The following is an 18,406-nucleotide window of genomic DNA, read 5'->3' on the forward strand; positions in this document are numbered from 1 at the left end:
TGCATCCCCCTTGTTAACCTGCCGCCCCCTGCTCTCCATCCCCTATTAGCAGAGAGAGTGCAGGGACAGAGGGGTTGTTTAGCTGACTTATTGATCCCTCATCTGACTGAGCTTTGTACAAGGTAGAATCCGCAGCCCTGACCATGAATCTGAAACCAAAAGAATCCAAAGAGTCAGTTTGCAAGTCACGCTTAAATAAATTGAACCAGGTCTGACCTCCCCTGTTACAAATTAACAAGAAGGTCTACTGGGGGCACACACTATAACCACAGACAGGCTATTTAAGGTTTGAGTAATAGAAAGTAGGTGATAAAATATTATTGCCACCATCTCAGTCCAATGGCCAACATGCCCATAGGGGCTGAAAGTGTCACTGTTAATATAAATCCAGTAACAAACAGCAGGTACTTTTTCTCCTGGTCTTATCTTTCAAGGTTCAAGGTTCAAGGTAATTCATTTGTCATCGAAAGTGAAAGTTTGTAACTCCTTGATACTACACAAACAGAAAGCATGTATAGTTTTTTGTAAAGACGTTGGCCTATAGCTTACATAAACATGTTAACACCCAGGGAATAATCATGTAGTGCATTTTTTCAGGTTAAATTTGTGTCTGGGTGAATGTAAACAGTAGCAGGAAGATGGTGACGATAATGACATTCCTTTGGGACACACAGTCATAATATGTCAGATGACTCAAGTCAATTAGGTAAGTCCCAAGTCATTTTTCCATGGGCATGTCAAGTCAAGTAATGTGGGGTTCTCGTTTAAGACAAGTCACTTACCCAAGAAACTTCAGGCTTACAGTACATGTAGTATCAAGAGTTTACAAAGAGAAAAGATAAGGTATTAGTACCTCTCAAATAGTGATATTATTGACAGATTTCTCCAACCTGTAAATGTGCTCTGCTGTTTCTCATAAAGAAAAAAAAAGTCAAGCTGTTAGTTTGAATCCTCTGGAAAAGAGCCTCTCTAACTTGCTGCGGGGTTTTGAGTCTTGAAACCAGAACTGCCAGCAAAGCCTCATGGATGGAAAAAAAAACTGTGCTAAAAATGTTTTATGGCTCTATTATAGCCCATAAACATCCATCACAAAGCCTCCATTTTCACTGTTTGGCTTTAGTGTTTTCTTCTTTCTTCTCTTCGCACTTCCAAAGATATGCAGAAGTGGAGTGTGTGCTACGTGGTGCTGTGACTGTACGTGATTGGCGGGAGGGTTTGTGTGTCTGCATGGGAACCTGCTACTGGTTTCCCCATACACTACACACACCGAGGGAGGGGAGAGCCGCAGTCGGTCAGGCAGACGAACAGGCGGACGGTGGGTCTCAGTCTCTGCTCACACGGCAGCAGGGAGAAACAAACTCTCCTCCCGCCGCTCACACACCAACAACTGTCTCGGAAGTGAAGTCGACGCGATGTTAAACAAGAAATGCTCCCGTTCGGTGTGAGCCGACAGCTTCAACAGCGAGGAGGAGACTGCTGAAAGTAGTGTGGGGGGAAAAAAAACTGTGACAGCAGCCGGAGACGCTAAGTGAAGGATTTGTGGACCGCACGTGGAAACACATCGGTAAGTAACGTCAACTCCACGCTGTGCTTTTCATTAACGGTTTCCCGCACGACAAAAAAAAGTTTAATTAAGGCTTTGTACTCACGTTTGAGCTGTTGTCTTCGCATTATTGATTAGCAATTGGCGCTAACTGCGTCAACAACAATTCAGCCACTTTGCGGTGCGCGCGCGCGTTCTACCTCATTAACCACGAGTGCACGTGCTGGTGTTATCAAGCGTCCATTGTTTGTAATTTTTTTTTTTTCACATTATAAGAATTGAATGTGTTATATCCGTTTGACTTTCGGGAGTAAAATTGGTGACGAAGTGTTTTTTTTTAACTTCTGTTTTGACAAAATTAGCAGAATTCATTTTCATTTTCAATTCATTTTTTGTGTTTTATGGTGTCCTCGGAGGTGAACCGCGCCCCCCCCATTTTGGAGCTGTCTTTGTAAACAGAGGCTGTGGCCACTGTGTGTTGAAAAAAAGTAAAAAATAAAATAAAAAATAAACTGCACTCTTGTTAAATCGTCCAGTATTTGATCTAAAGAAGTTTGGCTCCTGTCCTATATGTGACCTGGAGGTGCAGATATTCCAGTGAAATTCCTGTCAGCCCAGACAAGTGCATTTGGGTGTTGTCCAACTTGACTGGCTGCCTATTGTGTCTTTATCATCAGTGTGTTGGCTCATAAAAAACATGAGACACTGTATCATGTGATCAGCATCAGAAGAAATCATCACTTAATGTCTAATTATACAGCACTAGAGTAATCTGATGATGCTGTTTTTTTTTGCTATAAGGAGTAAGGTGTTTGTCATCCCCGATGCTGCTGGTGTTGTCTCCAGCGTAAATAATCAATATATTTGATTAACATTAAATCTTTGATGTGAAATACATCATTTGGATCATCATTGGCAGTTGCTTGTCTCTAAATATAACAACACTCAGCAGTCGTATAACCAGATTGACAATGGTGTTTTGAAATAAATGTTTGAGATGCACTCGTGTGCCAAAGCAGACCTGGCCAGAGGCATATGCATAACAAGTTGGTGTTCTCAGGTAAAACCCCTGCATCTCCTAAATTAAGTATCCTTGGTTTGGATTGATTAAATGATGCGTTTTTGACATTATTCAAAGTAGGGTATGGTCAAAAACTAAGCAAATATCTTGACAGACGTTGATTCATAATTAGTGGCAATGATCAATTTTTGCATCGCAGTTTTCATTTTCACTGAAAAAAAGCTATTAAACTCATGATGATGTGACATTTGTTGGGGTCCGCACCAAACAAACATGTTTTCTTACATCTGGAGAATAAGATTTGTAGGCTGTATAAAACATCACTAAAATTGGAGATACAAGGCTTAAAGCTTCACAGTGAGCATTTTATTTAACATGTTGAGTATTATTTTTTGTTAGAAGAAGAAACCAAGTTTACATTCTCTTTCACTCTGTTTAATTAGCACTTTTTTCTGAATTGCTTGGGCTGGCTCTTTCCTGAAACTAAAGATAGATAAAAGCTTGGTATATATTTTAATGCCTTTATCTCTGAAGAGCAATTACCACATGTCTCCACAGCTGTATCTCTATGACAGGTTAGGACCTAGAAGGCCGTTTGGTTCAGATTAGCTGTGAGACTCCTAATCTCACCCTTGTGTCTCCCAATGGAGTCAACAAACCCGCTTATTACAATATTTGCTTCTTCCCATGCAAGAGTTCAGGGCTTAATATGCTCTGGTACGCCATAAAAGATAAGATTATACCTTTCCCCATACTTCAGTGTCCAATTACAGTCAGCATTGTGTAAACTGTCGAGCTGGCTCCCTCCCTGTGTGTCCACCACCTCAGCTTGTTCTGTTGCCAGACAGGACAGATATCCTTGAAGGCAGACATAAAGACATGAAAAGCCTCACTCCCTTAGTGGATCATAGAATGAAAGCGGAACAAAAACCAGGCTGTCAGTGTTTGTGACAAAATGACATGAAGATTTGGAGTCTCTGAGGAGTCTGAATCACTGAGACTGTGGTTATCCTCACTGCATTACAGAAATTATGCTCTCTCTTTCTCTCTCTCCTTTAAGCAACGACTCTGTTTTGCAATAGATTTAATAGAGAAGTAGGGAAGTGAGACACAATCTCGCAAATTTTTGCTGATTTTGCTCTGCGTATATCATCCAGATCTATTATTCTGGCTATGTATACTGACACAGTGCTGTTGCTTTTAGCTTATCCTTATGCAAACAAATTGTACATTCACTTTTGTACAGTTAATGCCTCAAGCCATTGCCCCAGCACATAATCGAGTCATTGTGGTAATGATCTCTGCAGTTGTGTTCGAGACATGTCTTTGTAAGTGCTCTACGTTTGCCTTTCTACTGTTTACCCACCACTGTTCAGTCCCTCCCAACTGTTTTATTGCCACAAGGTGCTGGGCTATAAAGGATGAGCTCATTTGGGGGCCTGGCATGTCACTCATTGATTCATGGTTAGCCCATGCCTCCCTGGCACTACATAACCTTCAGTAGCAGCTGAGTCAAACAGGAAAATGGATTGGTCTTTTCGTGTCTTTCCTTTTTGAGGGAAAAGAGTAACACCAATTTCAATAAGCTGCTTTGATGAAGAGCTATTCTTTTTTTGCGATCAGTGTTCTCCATTATTGTACAACATAAAGTAGACATCCACAGGATGTACAGTATGTATTCTTGTCTACATTGACATTTGACTTTCGTCCCACAGTGTGCAATGTACATTAGTTATATTAGTTATATTAGTTGCATACTTTGAAGGAAAAAAAACACAACTCCCAGTGGCATTAAAGACAGAAATTTACTGTGACAGTATGAAAAATTAACAATGAGATTATTAGAAGGATCTTAAGCCAAAAATGGTTTAGATCCTCTCCTCTTCTCTCGTGCTCTTCCTCGAAAGTGCTTTCCTCTCTAAGAGCATTTGAGACACACTGCTGTAATGCTCCCTCAAGAATAAAGTGTCCTACAAATTACAGTAGTAGCATCTATCAGAATAGCCAATTATGGATGCTTACATGGGTTTCCCCTGGCTATTATCTGTAAATCAGTTTGATCCCTATGCCGCGCACAACCTTTTCCTGTGCAAAACCTAGACCATCTCTACTGTTCAATCACACAAGCTTCTTTCCTGTAATTTCATGTCTTGCCAGCGTTTTCATGCACACAGTGAACTGTTTGATTCAGGCTCGGAGTTACATATGAAAAGACTCTTCATTTGGATCTGATTGTGAGGAATCGAGATGCTCTGCTCTCTCCAAAACAAAGGAAAATGAAAAAATGTGTGCTAAAATAGAGAGAGCAGCAGAGTGTGGAGAGAGAGCAGCTCAGAAACCAGTGTACCTGAGTGTCAACAAAGAAAACAGAGCACTGGATGCTGAATTTGGAGAAGAGAATAGTTGAGTTGCAGCACTGCTTGTCATTTCTGAGTTTGAGATAACTTTGAAAGCGAGGTGATGTTTAGAATTGTACTTTCCACTGCTTCAGCCATGTGTACTTTACCTGTTTGTCTTTACACACAACAACGGCATTGCAGATTTGACAAATCCAAGCATATTTTAAGATTTCTGGATGTCTGCGATGGCAGAAGAACTGTGTTAATGAGCTTTGCTGTCTGGCATGCACATTGAGTTGGTTCTGATGGAGGGATTTAGTCTTAGATTTCAAAGTAATCTAAAGCAGACCTGAAGTCTTACCAAGCTTAAATAAGCAGTCCTACGCTTGTGCTTGTTTTTGACCTGGTATTAAAAAAAATTGCACTGCTGTTTTTATTTTGCACTCTCTGCAAGGTTTTTTCATAGAAAAAAAACTAGTCGAGTGCTGTTTGCTTTGGCATTAGTTGTCTGCTGTAAAAATAGACAGCCAAGGATGGACCTATTGTGAATCTTAATTAGTGTTAACTGCAGCCATTAGCGCTGATTTGGTGTTACACCCCCTGCCAGGGAGCCGGCAGTCTGCCGACTACCAGTGAACATGGCTGGACCTGACAGAACTACACAGGTTCCAAGAAGTCAGAGGCTAGTTTGACAACGGGGAATACAGTACCGAGGTGGTTTTCTTGACGGGTTTAGTTCCTTGCATCCTGAGCTTAGTGGGCAAATATGACCGCTAACCTAGCCATACGACTACAAGTTAACCAACTACCCTACAGCAGGTACAGTAGCAACAGTTAACGGTTACTCTTGCAAAAAAGCTACCAGTATCTGTCCATAAGGAAACTCCATAAATCACATCAGTATTGTAACTAACCTCCATCGTTCTTGGAGGCTGTGTATGGCTGTGGCCCAGAGGTGTTCATTGTTAGCAGTAGTTAAGTTACTTTAGCAACAAGTAAAGCTATCTGTCCAGAGTTGAGACAGAGCAGCCGAAGCACATAAGAAAATACTTTCTCCATGAAATATGATCCAGTTTCACACAAATCTAGGGCTGGTGTGACACGTCGACGTAATTGATTACGTGAATACGTTGATTTACGTGAAGGTGCGTCGATGTGTTGGATGTAAGCAGTACTACCCGCATGCTCGAGCACTGGAAGCGGAAGCATCCAGGGGTGGCTGGAGTCACTGAATCCGGCGTGTTACTCCATGGTCCATGTGTGTGTTGGGAACCACTGCTGATCAGTTTGCCCAAGGACGAAACTTAAAATAGATAGATTAATCAATAAAAAAATTATTGTTAGGTGCAGCCCCACACAAATCAGTAAATAAAGTTCAACTTATGAAGTTGTGTTTTTGTACAGCCCCTCTGGCGGTGTTCATCTTTTGAAACATCCATAGCAGCATCATAAAAAATTAAGAGAGCATTTATTTGCCAAAAAATAAGTACTGTATATGCCCCAGAGTGCCGGATGAGTCATCAACATTTTTAGTAGTTAGATGACTACTTATCTTACCAGAAAGTAACAAACTCTAAAATAGCTCAAGTTCCCTTATGGAGAGAATATTGCAGAAATAATGGGTGCTCCTTCACTGAACATGTCGTGTCTTATAAAATTCCTCAGTCTGAATTTGAATGTGTAGTTGTACAACATAATAATTCTTGCTGTTATTGGTTCATATCAACCAACATGATTCTAAATGACCTGTGACTGAAGCATTAATACTGCGCATGTCAAGACTGAGTTTGTCTATTATTTGTAGCTCGTTGCTACACAAACCTGAGATTGGATTTTAATACATCACATGCTGGCGTTGACAACACAAAAGCAGCAGGGTAGACGGCGTAATCTCTCAATTATTGTATGAGAGGTAACATCCACCATCTGTTCATGTGGCGATGTTGGATTCAAACTGACACTGTCGTGTGACATCACTCTCTAAAGATGTAATCTATGAAGATGTGTGCACTGTGGGAGGTTTTTCTGTAAAAATCAAGGCCTTGTGGAGCCATGAGCCATGAAAGATATGCTTGAGAGGCTGCAGATGATGCAAAGCATTTTATTTCTTTCATACAGCTTTGAGAGTGCAGTGTGAAATGAAAGAAACTGTTTGGTCTTTGAAAGTTTCCAAAGTCAGACAAATGTGAGGGGGAGGAGTAGATACAGGGGACTTGCTTCGATAGGATGACTAAATTATCTGTTTGAGTTGGTTATCTTGCTAAATATCATTCATTATGTTCCAAAATTTGCAATGTTGTTCTTGTGTATCTCTCTTATTCAGCAAAGGTTTAGTTGACATTCCAACTGTAAGTGATATCTCTAACATTGCCTTTCCTCTTGTTCTGTGCTGTTGGCAGACCTTATCTTGTTACTGTCTCACCCACAAGCACAAAAGCCTGTTGACACACCAGTGTAGTGCACCTGTATACATTTGCAGAAAGATGCGTATTTTGGGTGTTTAGGGGCACCAGAAATACTAATGTACATGTTTTGAATATTTTTGAGGATATTAGTAACAGATTATTCTTCCATTTTTTCTTTTAAAAATAGAGAGTTTACAAAAGCAAACTAACCCCTGTTAAAAAAACAAACATAGGTTAGTTAGTTTTGTTTTTTTTATCTCAAGAACGCCTTGAGGGAATTTTTCAAATTTGACGCAGATGTCCACTTGGACTCAAGACTCAAGGAGGAACTGATTAGATTTTAGTGGTCATAGGTCATTGTGACATCATGGCGTCCTGTTCTTATGAATGCCAAATCTCAGGAACACTTTGACAGTATTTCTTCAAATGTGGCACAGACATCCCCTTGAACTCGAGACTCAAGGATGAACTGATTTAAGTTTTGGTGGTTAAAGGTCAAAGTTACTTTTTTAACCATTACTCAATAATTCACAACACAAATTTACGATAGGAATAGGATAAAATGATTAAGTTATGACTTTTTATATCCAACTGTGAGGTAATTCCAGTATTTCATTTTACAAGACTAAAATGAGGCAGGAAAATGTGACTGCTTTTCTCTCCTCCTAGATAATGCTATTTCTATTAAAACATTGTCAGCAGCTGTTTTTTTTCTTTCTTTTTTCAATGTCCATTTGTGTCTCTTGAAATGTAAACAGTATAACATCCATTATGTCAATGCACAATATTATGCTCCGAGTTGACATTGGCCAATGATGATTCATACAGCGATAACACTCGATGAGGAAGTGAATGTGTCTGAATAGCTTGACCGTGGAAAGAGCTTCCAAAAGGCTGGTTTTCAGTGACCTAAAATGTACAAAAGGCCAAAATGCATAGAAAAGGCTGGGTTTTAAGAAATACCCAGTGGATAAGGCCCAAGACACTGCTATTCTTGTTTGCAGTGGGTCCTGCATTACAGACTTTTTACAGAAAAGGGAGCTTTCCCTTAGTTGATGCTGTGAGAATCTAAATGTTATTATACCCATTCAGTTGTGGGTGTTCTCTTACAAGTAAAGATAAGGCATACAAATGTGTTTTCCATGCTTATCACTCTTTCTGATGCATGCGCACACATAAATGTTTGCATGCCTAAGCCTTGCACTTACCTTAACCTTTACTTAAACTTTATGCTGTTCTCACTCTCATGGTCCAAAACTAATTGTCACAAAGATAGGACAAGCACACACATACAATACATTCATGTCACTATCTCATCAAGTTTCAGTTGTCCTTCGGTCTGCCTTAGCTCTCTAGTCCACATCCATACTGGAGCTCACTAATTCATAGCTATATGATTTTAATGGCTTTCTATCTAAGTAATTCTCATACCAGCTGCCATCATTCTAATTTCATGAGCAGAAGAGTAGATATACTTGGTAACTTCCTTCCTATATGGAACTTTATAGCCTGGGCCAACAGAAGGTTTGGCTTTGAGTTTATATCTCTCTCCAAAGGAAATTAAAGACCCTCGATTCAGGTACCTATCATCCACCCGTCTTTTGGGCCCCTTCTGGAGCCTCTGCTACTGTGGCATGTTCCCATGGGCTTGTGAACACAAGCTGGAGAGCAGCACTGTGTTGATGGGAAAAGAAGTAGCTGTGCAGCTAACTCAAAGGCCACACTCCCAATGAGGTCCCAGGAGAGCCGTGAGCACGGACTGAACAGATTTCACATTAACACACTGGGCAAAGGGGGACCAAGGGAATGAGCAGAAGCAGGGCTGCTCCTTTTGACTGCTTGGCAATACACAGCCACAGTTAATGAAGTGTTTTTGAAAGGGGCTCTGCTTGGAAATGGAGTGATAAGCAGCCGTAAAATATATGTGCGTAGTTTTCACTGCCACAACGGCTCCTTGGCTCCCTACAATACAACTGCTCAGCCCTGTGCTGTGAGCATTGCATAAGACTGCTCAAAGTCAAACCATAAGCTATGCATTGTAGCTGGCTACATTTCACTGCCTAGAGGCTCCTGTCTGCCTCCTCTGCCTCTCTCCATCTTCTTGTTTTCTTCCTCGCATCCCCCATCCCCTTATCCCTCCTTCCCGTCATGCTTCAGTGGGCCACCTGAGGGGGGATATGCGCTCCCCTTAGCCTGGTGACAGCTTGCAGGGAGATGTGGGCAGCCTTTCCCAGCTGGAAGACGTAGGAGAAGAGGGAGAGATGCTCTGGATTAGGGCTTCCACAGAGAGGAACTCCGCTGGGCTGATTTGCTATGATCGAGCAACAACGCCAGCGACTTTTCAACAATTAACCTTGATTTTCTGTTTTTGTTTTCTTCATTGTACCATCCCATAATTGAGAGGAGAAGAATGGAAGGATACATAAAATGTTAGATACTGTGCCAAGGGGAATGGGTAAGGCTGTTTGGGTCTGTAACTGTGAAGGCATATGTATATGAATACAGATGTGTACAGTAGTATGCATGTGTAGGTTTGTTGAGGCACTATATGGTGACAGATCTCACAATTGTGCATTTGTTTTGCCCTTCAGCACAGAAATACAAAAATCCTTTTGTACAACAATTACTCTCTACTGTCTTCAAGTTGAAGTCCTGAAAGCTCTGATACACACAAGTTTGAAAGCACTACTCGTGGTGAAATTTTGAACTCTGCATTCTGCAATACATTCAGAGCTGACCTCAGAATACTGAATGTTGTATTCAGAGGACATGATGTCAAAGTCTTCTGAGTCTTTGAGGTTGGACTGACACAGCACAGGTCTTGCAGTGTTTATCTGAGCCCCGTATGATATACACACACAGCTCCAGGCAGAGTTTTGTACGGTTTTTACATGGTGCCTGCCTGGCTCGCCTAAAAGGCCCCGATTGAACAAGCTTTCCTTTCTTTGACAGAGGGCGTTTGGCGCAAAACAACTTTTTCCTTTGATCAAGGGTGTCGTAATTTTACATTAAAGTTTAGGTCTATTTCTTAGAAGAAGTGTTTGGATGTTGTCAATCTTTTAAATTCCAATGAAAGGCATATTTATTACCCTCTCTAATTACTCTCCCTAAAATCTTGGCTCAAGTTTTTGTTTACTGTGAAGTCTTGGATTGCTGAAAGTGCAGAGAGGAAGGGAGATGGATGGAATCGGAGGACGCTCAATATAATCGTAAACTACCTAAAACAGAAAAAAGTGGACCAAACAAAGTTTGTAATTCAGTAAGCCTTTTGTATTTCTGTCTGTACCTTTTTTATAGGAGATATGCACAATAACTTGAACACCTGTCCAACATAAAGCACTAGCCTGGAAATGCTTTCTCTTCTTCTTTGTGGAACCTGTAATGTCTTTGTAAAACATTTTTATGGATGGCTTTTTGAGATTATTTAATGCATTTTGTCGACCCCCTTTTAGCCATTACACACACTATCTTTGCCTGTAATGCAATTCAGTATGAAAACACTACTAAATGTTGTTTTAGAAATTACCATGTAGCTGACTCACTCAACAGAAATTGAACAATAATAATAATAGCTTCATGAAAGTACTTCTTACAGCAGGGTTATTTATGCGATTACATTTCTTTGTGGCTGTAGTATTGTGTCCAAAGCTGTTATGTTCTGCGGTTGTTGAAGTGTTCCTTCAGGCCTGATGTAATCCTTCTTTAACAATGACCGCCAGTAAACAATGGCAGCCTTTCAGTTACTACGTTTGGGGGGTGGAGAAGTCGGCTTGTGTGCTTTTTACTGTCCGTGTAAACCTCCTGCTCCTGCAGGTTTTGCTTTCGTAATGATCAGTGAATGAAGCCTGACTCCGCTTGCTTCTCCTCGGCTGCTGAGCACTCAACTTTGTGGTCTGTTGTTGATTAGCAAGCCAGTCTGATGAAGGCATTGTTTTGCAGTTTGGCTTGCTTTTGCCTCACAGTAAAGTAATTCATCGACTGGTTGAGACTGACAGTTAGGTGCATCTGGGTGGCCTGTGTCGTATGTGTGTGTGTCGAGAGAATGTGTGTGGCTGAGAAAATGATTAAGCTCCGTAGCCCTCATGAGAGCATTTGGACCCAATTAACCCACTTCTTTATGACTGTATCTGGCATTTAAGCACAGTTAGGCCAACTAAGAACAGTTTTCCCTGACACCATCACACATACTGCTGTGTCTCTTGTGGTATATTCCCAGTAACCAAGAAATAAATTCACTACTAGTAGACATTGGTTTGCAATAATAGAAACATGATTGCTGCTCTGTATCAGTGAGACCTACCAGTACTCTTAACTGCTCCAGCTGAAGTCATTTCATCTCTGCGAGCGACAGGGCTTCCAAGGAGAACATTGGCAAAGCATTTAGAGAGATGGAGCGTGGAGACTGGCTGCAAAACAGAGAGATGCAACCATTCTAACTCTGTCATTACTTTAACAGGCCATACACTGTGAGCAGTAGAGAGTGTACACATTTAGATTGGTTTTGTGTGTGTGCTTGTGGAGACTGAGGGAAGTGATTGGCCTGAGGCTGAGGCTTTAAACATACAAAAGACATAAGCTTTACAATTTTAACTGTTATTTAACCAAATGATTTCTCCTGCTCGCTTCATGTCACTTCAGCCTCACTACTGTATTTTTATAAAAGGGGTTATTCACCCTAAATACAGAAAAACCCCACATTGTTTTCACTCTCTAGTACATTGTTTCTTAATCTAGGGGGAGACACACCCCAAATTTATCCATTATTTAGCCAGGAAGGTCCCATTGAGATTGCAGATCTTTTCTTTCAAGGCGGTGAAATTATAACTGGAATGAAAAAACTAAATTCTGCTATTGAAGATTTTATTTTTCATACTTGTCTTTAATACTGAAATACAAACAACTGGCCTTCTTCTTCATTTGAATAAACCTCCCACCTGTTTGTGCCTCTCCTCCTACCTGCGCACCAAAGTACAAACATTTTTCAAGGTCAGAAAAATACCAAATGCTGCTTGCGCTGGTACAGTAGTTACACTGACATCTCAAAACATTGATTAAAAAACACTAATAAAAATCAAGTCTAGATGGCAAGATACCAGTAGAGGAAAGTGAGAAAGTATGTGTTTTTTGTGATTTAGGAGACTTGAGACAAAGTGAGACTTTTGTATGAGTAGTTAGCCTGGTCCGTCCTTTTTGTTTGACTTAATTTGCTGTTTTTCCTTGCTTTCTTCTCCTTTTCAGTGAAGAGTGGATATCATCCTCTCTACTTAAAACCTTTGCCAGTCCTGTCCACTCCTGCCTACTTCAGAGATGAGTGCCAAGGCAGCCATCAACAAGGAGGTCTTCATACCCCATGACGAGAAAATGCTTGCTGCAGTGCAGGTGAAGCGGAGGACCAAGAAGAAGATTCCCTTCCTGGCTACAGGTGGACAGGGAGACTACATGACCTTCATCTGCCTTTCAGGTCAGAGGACAAATGATAATCTCTTCTCTTCTCTTCTCTTCTCTTCTCTTCTCTTCTCTTCTCTTCTCTTCTCTTCGTGCTGTTGCAACCCAAAGTCACATTTCAACACGTCTCCCCTAATTCTCGCACTAATTTTCACACTGATGAGCATGTTTATGTTTCCTCTGCCAATAGGATGACACGCTAACTCAATTTACGGCTGGGCTTTAGGTCAATCCTTTTTGAATAGATTAGATTTAAACTGAAATTTAATTATTGTTTCAGCAGAAATTGAGGTTTAAATTATTTTGTTTTTTCCCCTGTTTAAATGCGAGCGGAGATATTGCTTGTTAATTGAATTAGCCATGCATATTATTTATGAGAATAGCTAAAGCCTGTTAATTTCAGTGCCAGCAGAACTGCTTATGAAGATCAATGACATTCCTTAATCCTACCATTTTATTGTGTATTAAAACTCTGCTTTGGCAGCAGATCGCATCACTTAAAAGTTCAAAGGTACTTAACTGTGAAAAGGAGGAACTTATCAGTATATCGATACAGCACAAAGGCCCGGACTCTTTCTCAGTATGGAATTCAGTTTCAGTTTCAAGGTTGTCTTGCAGTATTCTCGCTACACAACAATGAGCTTCAGTTTTTACACTCTCAGATACAAACACATAAAAGCCAGTTGTGTAAAGTGCAAGTCACAATTTACCACAGGTTCTTGAAAACACACACTGCTCTTCTGAAGGGTTTATGATGATTCATGTCTCCTTTGATATGGAAATGAGTGTTGGTTGATATTCACTTGTTATAATGTCAGTCTCATCAAGTCCCCAGCAGCAGCCTTCACCTCTGTGCCCCGTTTGAGCTCTGCTGCTCCAAAATCAGTTAAAGTCAATGGATGTTGGGCTGCCTGGCAAAATTGAAGTGGATAAACGATCTTCTCTTCTTTTTAACAATTATTAAAACAGAATACACACCATTTTATGGATATATAAGAGATTGGTTTTGACTGCAAAGCTGCTGGTTTGAATCCCAAATGTAGCTGTGAAAATTGAAGCATCAGCAAAATCTTTTTTCTTATGAGTCCTGCCTTCTTTGTAGTCTTGAAATTGATAGTCCATGTGTTTGCTTTAATCTTTTCACCATTACCATGAACAGGAATGTACAATGAACAGTACACAGTAGCAAAGAAAGCCCTTTTCACATCATTATCAACATTGGCCAAAGCCAACCCAAAGTAAGTGAGCTTGGAGGCATATTGATTTGAGTGTTGTTTTCTGCAGAGCAATCATGTGTGAACATAGAGAACCCATGTGTATGACCCTGTGTGAGCAGGCAAGCCCCCTGCTGATGTGTCTTTCAGCCAGACACCAAACCAGCTCTGTTTGTTACTGACTAATCTGGTGATTTACAAAAACAAAACAAAACTTTTTCCATTTGAGAAGTGATTGTACACAATCATGTGGCCTTTTGACTTTTAAATTATAATAATAATAACAATAATAATAATAATTATTAAATGTATTAATCGATTATAAAAATGATTCTGGTCAGGTTTGTATCATGGTACTCAGCTAATTGATTAATAAGCAGTTTGCTCATCACCACCTCAGATGATTGTAGTATACTTGGAAATACGAGATTAAACAAAAGTACCCCTAAAATTTGGCAAATCATGTAATTATCTAAAATTGCCTAGTCTTTATTTGGTAATTGCGTGTGAGCTGTGGCCATGCTGAGCAGTGTGTTGTCTACACCCTCAAGACTCATTGAGGATGCATTTGAGATCACATTCGACCACATCCTCTTAGCAGTGTGTCTGCACGTGTTTTGGGCCACATTGAAGGACAGCCTTCTCAACTGACATCCGCCACAAAACAACATGAAGAAACCGCAACAGAATGGATTGCACACTGTGTGATTTCCATGTGGTTCACTGTTAAATTACGTTTGTGGGCGCTCTTATCCTCCAAATGTTCACAGCAGATTTGTGAAACCCTAACTTTGCAAAATGACTACATGAAATACAGTTAACAGTCATCTATGTAGACAACTTGTTTGATTCCTGTAGAGAAAGTCCCCAGACTTAGTTAGTTATGAAAACTTTATAAACTGTGTGAAACACTGTCTACAACACATTGTTAACTATTTGGCCCTTCGTGAAGATGAAGATACTTCTTTCTTTGTGTAAAAACTGTCTCAGCAGTTTGTTCTAGTGATATAGGTGTTTATTTGCGTATAGAGTGGGGAAGTGAGATCACATCACAAGTGGTCACTCGAGACGCATGTTAATACCAGGTGTTATCTGACAGACCTAAGGCTGTCCACTTGTTATCGGCTCACTCAGACTGCATGTTGATACCAAATGAGAGCAGCCTCTGTGTGTGTGTGTGTGTCAGTGTAACCTGGACGGAGGGAACAGAATGACTGAGACAGGGTCAGTCTCAAATCCTTGGTGATGCGCCGAAGGGTAGCCAATTTAAGGCCGCATTAAAGTTGCTATCTGTGGAGGATTTACACCCCAGACCACTATACATCTGGAAGGAGCAAGATATGTCTGCTACAGTGCTACTCCAACTTTTCTGTAAGGCTGTGGAGGCCCAAGGATGGACTGTGTGACTAAAGCAACTGTGGGCTGATTTATCCTTACTTCATTTACCTTTTACATAATGCCACTGAATAGGTGCATCTTCTGTTTTGCTTCACAGGGGATGTAAGTGGGAGTCAAGGCTCTCTGTTTTTCGCATAGGACTGAGAAACCTAACTGCCATTCATTCACTGCCATCTTTGCTTATTAAGAGCAGGAGACATAAGGCTTTTTCATCCTCCTGCTGAAAAGCCTTTTGTTGATTCAATGTCTGTGACTTTTAAAGGAGGAACATTTTGTCTCCTACTCTCATTTGGAATACAATATTCTGTATGTGTGAATAGATGTTGCATAATCAAAAACAAATCAAGAAAATCACACAGTTTAGTGCCACTTTTACCATCATCTAAACCAAGTTTGTCCTTCTATAGTTAGCTTATTTCGAGTGTTTTGCTGTCTGCTCTGTACTAGCAGGCGCCTGACTAAGCTGCTGTTTTGTATCACATGTGGGAGCACAGAAGTGAAGGCCAGCACTGTTGTGTAGTTCACTTAGTCATGTGGCATTTCTTTAAGCCAGCCAAGCATTGTTCTGAGTTGTTTGTTTGTATGTGTGTGTGTTCCTGTGAGTGTACTGTATAGCAAAATCATGAATGTGAAACCAGGCTTCGCCTCCCAGCGCATTGGGGTTACAAGGCTGATGTGTGTGACTTTGAGTGTTCAACTTGTGTGTAACTATGTGAAAGCACTGTGTATATACGTAAGGGTGGGGGGAAGGAGGTTGCTGACAGTCTCATGGCTGCAGTAGCAGATAGTTGAGGCCTGAGGGCCATACAGTGGCAGAGTTATGTAATCTGTGGTATGTCACGGCTAAAGGAAGCCCACAGTATGAGGAGCTGTGCTGTATAGACAGCCATGGGCACTTCTCTCTCAAGCTGAGCAGGGTGCCACGATGAAACACCAGGCCATCACTGCTGCTCTAATTCCACAATCATATGCTGTGATGCAGTCACAAGATCTGAATGAATACAAGAAAAACAATACAGTTTTAAAGTACTGACTGTTGGGAAGTTTCTTATCTGTTTGAAACAAATCACTGCTTTTACAGGCATGTAAAATTGATGTTATGCAATTGACCTTGTAACCGCAACAGTCAGTTTGAGCTGTCTTGTCATGAGTGGGTGACTCTGAGTCGGTGAATTGGGTGTTTGTTGAACACATGGCTTTTTGTTTTAGGTGGAGAACTACATCTGTCAGAGGAACAATAAGGCCTGGACAGCTGCCACTTTGAGAGCAGTGCTTCTTGTTTCAGTATTGCATGTGACTCCAGGAAAACAAGACTGGTTCAGCTCACACAGCTAACTTTTGTTTGGCTTCAGGGTGAAATAATCAGGTGTAAGTCAGCAACACAGAACAATATTATTCTTAAATTCCCTCTGTAGCAATAAAACCGATTTCACTTTTTCTTTGCAGTTTGCCATAACAGTCTGATGGTTTTCAGTCTGAGTCAAATCTCTCAAGGTTTGATTGTGGTGAAAACACAACACAGATCATTCACAAGACTATGTGATATATGCAATACACTTGAGCTAATGTAAGCTTCTGATACCATTGATGATCATGGCAGCCATTTTCAACATCATGTTGCAGTACGGAGTCATAATGCATCTTTCTTTCCTATTTCCCTAGCTGTACATTTTACTTCTTACAGATAATTTTCAAATTAAGTTTTCACTAATGCTCATTATCAAAGATATCCGAGTTATTGTACCACGTTATCTACAAAATTTTCTGAGGTTGCTTTAGACTTTATTTTTTGTTTATTCTGAATGACAGGATTATAAAAGTTCTGTGTGATTGCCATAAGTGTTTTGCGTCTTTGTCTTAGACAGACGACTTCTCATGGCCATTTTGTTCTTGAATTTTGTGTTGATTGCGCTGTGATGAGATTTTTAAGATCCCTGTGACCTAATACTTATACATGTTCACACAGAGTTGCTCAACTGCACACACAAATGTATGTTAACACTTTCACAACAACATCAGGGAACTAGATGACATAGAAGTGTGCTGGAGCGAAGCCAGAAGCTTAACATGGACCAAGTTGGTTTGAGAGCTTTCTCTTTGATCACTGGGCTTCATGCGGTGCCTTTATGGCTGGACCCCAGGGCTGAAACACTGGACCGCCCACAGAATGTTTGGCAGGAGAGATGTGAGGCCAGATGAGTTAGATAAGACACCGAAGGTTCACTGGAGCAGCCTATTAGTCTACATGGTTTTCATTTCATTTTTTTTCTCATCTGACAGGAAAACATATTTTCATCCTTCCCCAGCCCATTTCTGCTCTGAGCAATCCTAATTTTCAACACCTCTTTTGGCCTGGTTGCTTACATCTGTGTGTGTTTGTATGTGTAACTGCTACAGGTTGGCGGCTATTGGGGTTTAGTGAAGGAAATGAGGAGCCATCTGTTGGTTTCCAAATCATATTATGGAAGACCAATCGCTTATTTCCACTCACTAACTTTGCTTGATTGATGTAAGCCAATGTTCTTCTGCCAGTTATCTGTCACTTATACATGCTTTGTGTGTCTGGCTATAGCAAGTGTGTTTATGTGCCCTAACGTACTACATCTGCTTTACTCCTGCTTTTGATCTTATTTGGGATATGATGCTTCCATGGATGAGAATTGTGTTTTTTCATACATGATTCTCACACTTTCCAGGATTCTGATAATTTGTGTGCAGTTGTGTCTTTGATTACTCAAGGTCACATATTTAGGTTTGTCATTTCTAGACGGATCCAAAAAACCCAATCATAACTAGAATATTTGTGCGTATGTAAACACACTCATTGTTGCTTTATGCTAATATGTGAATTTCCATGTGGGAAGCATGTGGGCATGCATGTTTATGGGTGTATTCATGTACAGTGTGTTTATGCAGGCATGTTATTATGTGGGTTGGTTTACATGTTTAATTTTAAGCGTAGGCTGTGTCTTACGTATGATATGCTGATGAACCTCATGCTGGTGTCTTGGTTAGTGTGCATCTCATTTTGTACATTTGTG

At 40.6% G+C, this 18,406-nt stretch overlaps 1 protein-coding gene across 1 annotated transcript in view; it reads left to right on the forward strand.

Annotated features, from left to right (window-relative positions):
* The first annotated feature begins 1,284 nt into the window (after positions 1–1,284).
* The window catches only part of stxbp6 (syntaxin binding protein 6 (amisyn)), a 65,427-nt gene continuing 48,305 nt past the window's right edge, over positions 1,285–18,406 (forward strand). The window contains exons 1-2 of the mRNA XM_073483319.1: positions 1,285–1,564; positions 12,547–12,769. Of these exons, the coding sequence (XP_073339420.1) occupies positions 12,616–12,769 (154 nt within the window). The 5' untranslated portion in view covers positions 1,285–1,564; positions 12,547–12,615. The remainder of the gene's footprint in view (positions 1,565–12,546; positions 12,770–18,406) is intronic.

This window comes from Pagrus major, chromosome 16 (assembly GCF_040436345.1).
Source record: "Pagrus major chromosome 16, Pma_NU_1.0".
Lineage (NCBI taxonomy): Eukaryota > Metazoa > Chordata > Actinopteri > Spariformes > Sparidae > Pagrus > Pagrus major.